We start from the raw sequence: 7500 nt of genomic DNA on the forward strand, positions 1-7500 counted from the left end.
CATCTGTAATTATATAGTGAGTCACCAGAACATTGCTGCACAACACTGTGGCTATCACTCCATTGTCCCCCTGAGCTGTAATTGGCCGGGGAACAGAATATCACTGCTCCACATTGCCTTTCATTGGTGGGGAATAGCTGGAGCGCCGAGGAGAACATCCCGGCCATTACATCCATTAAGGATAAGCCCGGCGACGGGGGACCCATTCTCACACGCACACACAGGCCAACTAGTCCGCCATTGGCCAACTAAAGCTGTGGAAAACAGCATCTTAGCATCCCGTTTAATGACTGCTGGGCCAGACCCGGCCCGCCAGTAAGGGACCATGTATCTCTCGGGCTACGTTGTTCTTGAGCGGTCTCGGGAGGGCAGTAGCCGTCGCGTACCTGCACACACCCCACCCCGACCCCCCCGTCCCCACCAGCACCACCACCTCACTCCCAGCCCTAGTTAGATTAGAGACAGCCCGCATGACATTTCCATAATATGCACGGAGCATCGCTGGTGTGTGCTGGCATTCACCTAATTGGCAACGCGTCCCCTCATGCCTCCGTACACACACACACTCTCTCGCTCTGTCTGTCTTTCTCCAGCAGCTGTCTTTCTACACATCTTACTGTCTGCCAGGTGGGGTGTGTGTGTGTTTGTGTGTGTGTGTGTGTGTGTGTGTGTGTGTGTGTGTGTGTGTGTGTGTGTGTGTGTGTGTGTGTGTGTGTGTGTGTGTGTGTGTGTGTGTGTGTGTGTGTGTGTGTGTGTGTGTGTGACGTGCTTCAGGCTGCCTTTCAGGCAACAGTGAGCCGAGTGACGATGCATGATGAGTTGACATCTTGCAGTGGCAGCGACAGAGCCTGCAGCAAGTTAAATCAGCCTGATAGACGTTCTGCCTTCCTCCTCCACCGTCACCTGCTCCTTCCCCTGGACGACACCGCTCTAACTGGGCTAGGGTCTTTCAACTGCATGGGATCCAGGCAGGTTTGGATATGTGGGTGTGTCTTTTCATCAACAGAATCCATACATCTGTCAACCATCAATCTATATGTCTGTCTATTAACCTATCTATCTATATATCTATCTATATATGCACTATCGACTGGACCTTTTATATGAACTATCTAATCATCTCTTCCCTCTCTCTCTATCCATCCTTATTTCCTCCCTCTCTCTCTCTCTTTCTCTCCCTCTCTCTCGCTCTCTCTCTCTCTCCCTCCATCCAGCTCATTATAAATAGTGCAACAGTGCACTAGAATCAGAATCTTCCTGCGTGGAGAATCTCCTTGGTGGCTCTTGTGCTGAGCGCCGTATGGGGGAACGACCGTAGAACGATAATGATGATGATAATAGTGAGGGCCGGATATTAAACAGAACCACAGGGGTATTTATAGCGGTAAACAGTTGTGGAGGTTGTGCCAGGGCACTCCACTTCCTCCAACTTCTTCTTTGGACTCACACGGTCCGCAGAAGGCAAGGGCACCGACCATTCTAAGGAGCTTTTAAACGGCCTTCTTCTTGTTTTGTTTTTTTCAACAATGTTGTTAACTTGGTCTGGGTGCGGACTTCTTTATGAACATTCAAGAACACTTGTTATTTTATCAATATTTATGAACACCTCAACCCTTGCTTTTCTGACATTTTAAGCAGTTTCTAAGCAACATTTTATGTGCTAATGGTTCTTCTGTGTTCATTTGCGGGTGTAGGTGAACTTACTGACACTGATGGACAATGGAGGAATGCTACATATCTACAATACTGTATCATTATCGACAGCAAACTTGAACAAAACCACAGTAATCGCACTTGCATTTATAGACCAAAAAAAGAAGTGCACAAATAAATTCCCTATTCCTAAAAGCATGATATACCTGTACTGTATCTGGCCCATTGAATTGCAACCAACTCACTCTGACCAACAAGAGTAGTCTTTCACCTTGAGCCCCCATAGTGGAGCTAGGACTTTTTACAGACCAGGAAGGAAACGATTTTAGACATCGCCCTTAGAGCCTTTTTTATGATTCATTCGCAAAGAAAATCAAAAAGATATTTCAGGAAGGAGGGATAAATATAGACGTCTAAGGTTTAGCACTCGGACATACTTCCAACCACAGGGTTTCACATAGGGCTTGGGCTAGGCTTGGATGTGTGAGAGGTACGTTTTACAGTTAATCCATGAATAGGAATTATGAAATTGACACCTAAACGTACGCCCCGGCTTCTAAAAAACGTAGCTCTCGGCCAAACCTTTAAGGAGATTAACTTTCAACTTATCGTAAACCATCGCTCGCGGACGCCCGTGTGACCCAAGTCTTTTCTGCACATGTGGTATTATTTCTAGCGACTGTGTATGTGTGTGTGTGTGTGTGTATGTGTGTGTGTGTGTGTGTGTGTGTGTGTGTGTGTGTGTGTGTGTGTGTGTGTGTGTGTGTGTGTGTGTGTGTGTGTGTGTGTGTGTGTGTGTGTGTGTGTGTGTGTGTGTGTGTGTGTGTGTGTGTGTGTGTGTGTGCATTTGAGTTCTCACCATAATGATGAGGGTGGCAGGGCCTATAAAACTCCAGATAAAGTATGTGTCCAACCTCAGCCAGCATCTAGGGAGAGAAAGAGAGAGACAGAGAGACAGAAAGACAGAGAGAGAGAGAGAGAGAGAGAGAGAGAGAGAGAGAGAGAGAGAGAGAGAGAGAGAGAGAGAGAGAGAGACACATACATTAGAAACAGCAGGATAGCAAAGAGGAGCTGAGGACCATGGGGATTATGAATGTGGAGAAGATTTACCATTACAGCAGGACATATATCACACAAACACAGGCACACACACACACACACACACACACACACACACACACACACACACACACACACACACACACACACACACACACACACACACACACACACACACACACACACACACACACACACACACACACACACACACACATTCTAAAACACATACTTGCACAATACATTTGTAAAGGTATGTGGAGGTGCGTCCGGCATTATGGTTAATGCAAAGATTTGAACATACACACTCAAAGAATTTAGATCAAAGGAAAACAAGGATCAAAGAAAGTAGAAAAGGAGTGAAAGGGAAATTAAAGGTAAGAAGGTAAGAAAAGCGTCTGCGAGAGTTGATCGAAAAGAGGTCAAATATTACGATTTAGTAAAAGGAGAGAGAAAGAGGGAAAACACACGCAGAGAACATACATCAATGACCCGGGAGGGGGTAATGTGAGGGTGTGTGGGGGGGGGTGGGGGGGGGTGCTGTTAAGGACCTGTGATAAATAAACCTGCACCCCCTCCCAGGGGAAACAGATATACGACATGGCTATGACATGGGCGTGTTCTTCTGACTGAGCTGAGTTATGGAGGCCCCCCCCCCCCCCCCCCCCGCGGCAGGCTATTGATGGAGTGGGGAGGTGAATGTAGCGAGGGGAAAGGGTGCAGGTGGCAGTAGGACATGCAAGCACACACGCCGCATGTACGTGTGCACGTATGCACACGTGTTTGTGCACGTATGTACACATGCAGGTATGCACAGCGCATTTAATAAGCCAATAAATGCCATTTCATTTATATATATATAAATATGCGATACCACCATTGCGAAATACATACATATATTATAGATATATTTCCCTATGGTGTTATGGCTGAAATATATATATATAATATCTATACATCTAAACACATTAAGGTGATATAGCTGAACTTTATTGACCAAACATCTTCCCCCATCAATTCCACCTTTTCTAGGGAGGATAAAAAGATCTTCAGCATGCCCTCCACAGTAAGGTCAGCGGCAACGGCTAGCAAAGAAGAGGTCCGAGAGAACAGGGAAAAAGTACCGGGGCACCAAAAAAAAGAATGCCCGTCTGATTCATGACCCGCTGCTATTGAATTATTAATCATTCAATTTCCTCCACATTAGAGGCCCCTCCATTACAGCTTCTTCCTGGCTGTGTGTCCTCCATCAGGCTCCTTGTGCCACTGTCGCTATGGGGACCTGAGGGAGACTGAATGCCACCGGCTACTTCTACGAAGGGAGGGGTGCGGGGGGTGTGCGACAAGGTGACACAGCAGGAGACAGCGGGTGATATAGGTTATGAATCTCGGTAGGTAATGAATCTCGATGGGTTATGTCAAGAGTGACGAGCGAGGCTATCTTGGGCAAGGTGCCTGTAGATGAATCATAAAATGTGGTTCTTCTGTTGTTTCTTTCAGTTTTTCTTTTTGTATGTACAAAATCCAACTTTTATAGACAGACACCGTAAGAATTGATGAGGTGTATGGCTTCCAGGAACAGACGGCGAAACAATGCTGTTTACTTTTGTGGGGTGTCTTATTGGAGCAGGAACTGAGAAGTCCATTATAATGAAATAAAACACACTTTGATGGCAACAGTGGAATATAGTGTATAATGTATAATATATAACCCCTTTATTATTTGCAGAAGTTGTCCATTTATCATTTGCTATGAAATTCTTTAGATAAAAGCTTTGGATTTGTATCCTTTGAATTTTGAATCATGTTGGTATAAAATCAACCAAAAGGGGAGATCAAGGCCAGAGGCATAACATACTTATCAACATGTTTGAAAACCCAAATTGTATGCTTACATTTTTTTTGAAATTTCAATAGTTAGTATCTGTGAAAACAGATATGTGCCGTGTTCCGTACCCTTTAAACCTCCGGCGACAACAGGTGAAAGCGTTTTTCGCTGTTTCAAAACAACCAGTCCTGGTGGACCTCTGTACGGGGCGCTCAGACCTTTCTCAGACGAAAACCTTGCAGAACTCCTAGAGGCCGAAAACATGAAGACCTTCTATACTCCAGCACTTCAATTACCACCAGTACAGAGCTTATGTTGTATGAGTGAAATCTCTGACAGTTGAGCAGGTATTTCCACCAATTTGTCGTGCAGGTTGCTTGTAGACCGAGATCAAAAAGGGGGCATGGCAGTGGGCGTGCCAATAGCTGGAGAGAAGGATATGTGGGGTGTCGTTGGACTCAGCTCAGAGCAGCCGATTGGCTCCCTCCAAGCCACGACTACTTCTACCAAGCCGCTTGGTTGAGGTCTATGCTCTCCTGAGCACTTCTTCTGATGAAGATTACGACCAAACGATCGAATTCCGAAGCTGTTATCGCATCAATTCAAATCCACGGCTTTTCAATTTCAAAGGCTGAACTTCAAGCTTTTCCCACTCTTTTCACTTCTAACCAATCTGACAAATCTTCTCTCAGCGCCGTCTCGCCTCGTAATTATTCACGCCACCGCGAGCATTCAGACCCCCCCCCCCCCCCCCCCCCGCCCCTCCCATGAAATATCTATCAATCCAAGTGGTGGAGCTGTGCTGGGTTGACGGGTAAATGCTGCTAAACCCGGCCCTTTCTCTGCCACCAGACTTCAGCGAGGTGACGAGAGCTACAAAGGCCCGCCAGAGGAGCGGGCGTCTGAATCATTTATCCCTCCCCGTGGCGGCCTGTCAATACGCTCTCTCTCCGCTACACTCCATACTCAGTGTGCTCTGCACACTATTATTTATTAGAGATGCAGAAAAAGATATCGTATCTCATGGAGGACTCCTGAAAGCTTTTTCTCGTCTGTGTGGCACACGCAAACACGCACACGCACACGCACACACACGCTCACACGCACACACGCACACACGCACACACACCCACACATACGCACACGCTCACACGCACACACACGTGTGTGTGTGTGTGTGTGTGTGTGTGTGTGTGTGTGTGTGCGTGTTCCACTGCAGTCCTGCTCATTAGCATCAGTAGGTGCTCCCTCCTCCTAAGGGTCACAGTAGGGGAACAGAGGACAATATCTGCTCTTCTCCAATTGTGCGCATGCATACATACATATGGAATGCATTGGCTCCTTTTTCCCCTTTTTGAAGTTTGCACACACGTAAAATGTTATTGCGTGGGGGAGTGGGGAAGGTTGGGGCAGCCGTGCTTTAAAGGGTTACTACAGGTTTCAACCACATGTCTTTAACCAGGGCACTTCAGACACATCAACCAGGGACCCCCGCTTCACACTCACACACAAACTCACATGCACATAATGTCACATGACACACAAGCACGCATGCATGCACTCACATTTCTATACACAGCTCCATCATCACACTACTACGCCTCTTATCCTACTCTCTATCTGCTCCCTCCCTCCCTCCCTCCCTCCCTCCCTCCCTCTCTCCCTCCCTCAGGAGACATTGCACCGCAGAAAACAACAGTGGCCAGGGCCACCATGACAGCAGTCGCTCATTTTCCCCAGCGCAGCTCTATTCCACAACCCAACCCCTGGTTTGAAACACGTCCCTCCCTTCCTCTTTCCCGTCCTCCCTATCACCTCTTTTCAGCCTGCCTCTTCTCTCCCCCCTCCCCTCCCTCCATCAGCCACCTCACGGTGTCCCCTAATCCTCCCTCTCTCCCTCCCTCCCTCCCTCCTTCCTTCTCCAACCCTCTCCCTTCCCCCATTTCCCTCGTCTCTCACACTCTCTCTCGCCCTCCCTCTCCTCCTACAGCCGCTCAGTCTTACCAGTCATACCACACATTCCCAACAGTCCCAGATATCTTCCCTGGGAATCTCTATCGCAATCCCCCTTAACCCACCTTGTTCTATCCCACTACACCAACCGCCTCCCAGTCCCTCCACACCATCACTATCCCGCTGTTTGGCTCCTGATACCAGGCGACACGCAGCTCATCTCATCAGGCCCGGTGCCTGAGATTAAAGAAGTGGTTCCCAACTCTTTATAGGCCCATGACCCCATTCCTAGCTCTGAAAATGTTTGCGACCACAGAATAAACTTTTGGGCGTCTGCTTCCTCACTAATGTTTTTTACCCAATCACATCCGCTGGTAATATTGTCGTGCCAGTGACCGTGATGGTATCGCTCCACTACACACTAAGTGATTAGAAGTTGTTTATTCGTGACTATTAATCACCAGGCAGTCCGTTTGTACACGCAGGACTACGGTCTATGAGAACTTTTAAAAATAATGATGATGGTTTGCTGAAATGGATCATGATTTATCAATCTCTTATGTCAGCAATCTCCTGCGACCGTATGCATATCCCCGACCCCAAAGGTTAGGGACTGCTGTATGAAGGAGCAGGTACACTGGAGTTGTTGTTGTTCAGTCATGCATCTTCAGCTGAAGGCTGCCTTACAGCAATGGGGCACATTAGGCTCCCTGTGTGTATGTGTGTGTGTGTGTGTGTGTGTGTGTGTGTGTGTGTGTGTGTGTGTGTGTGTGTGTGTGTGTGTGTGTGTGTGTGTGTGTGTGTGTGTGTGTGTGTGTGTGGGTGTGTGTGTGTGTGTGTGTGTGTGTGTGTGTGTGTGTGTGTGTGTGTGTGTGTGTGTGTGTGAGAGTGTGAGTGCGTGTGTCTGCGCTCACACTCGGTCGGTCCCGTAGCTGCGGTAGTCCACGGCGGCCGACACAGCCACGATGATGGCAGGCACGCCGTAGCCGGCCAGGTAGAAGTATTTG

General features: G+C 47.8%; 1 protein-coding gene across 1 annotated transcript in view; it reads right to left on the minus strand.

Moving 5' to 3' along the window:
• adgrl3.1 (adhesion G protein-coupled receptor L3.1) overlaps positions 1-7500 on the minus strand; it is a 139441-nt gene that overhangs the window by 15837 nt on the left and 116104 nt on the right. Inside the window, exons 16-17 of the mRNA XM_056585320.1 lie at positions 7408-7500; positions 2513-2579 (exon numbers count right to left, since the gene is read on the minus strand). The exon at positions 7408-7500 is cut by the window's right edge and continues 128 nt beyond it. Coding sequence (XP_056441295.1) covers positions 2513-2579; positions 7408-7500 — 160 coding nt within the window. The remainder of the gene's footprint in view (positions 1-2512; positions 2580-7407) is intronic.

This window comes from Gadus chalcogrammus, chromosome 3 (assembly GCF_026213295.1).
Source record: "Gadus chalcogrammus isolate NIFS_2021 chromosome 3, NIFS_Gcha_1.0, whole genome shotgun sequence".
In the NCBI taxonomy this organism is placed as follows: Eukaryota; Metazoa; Chordata; class Actinopteri; order Gadiformes; family Gadidae; genus Gadus; species Gadus chalcogrammus.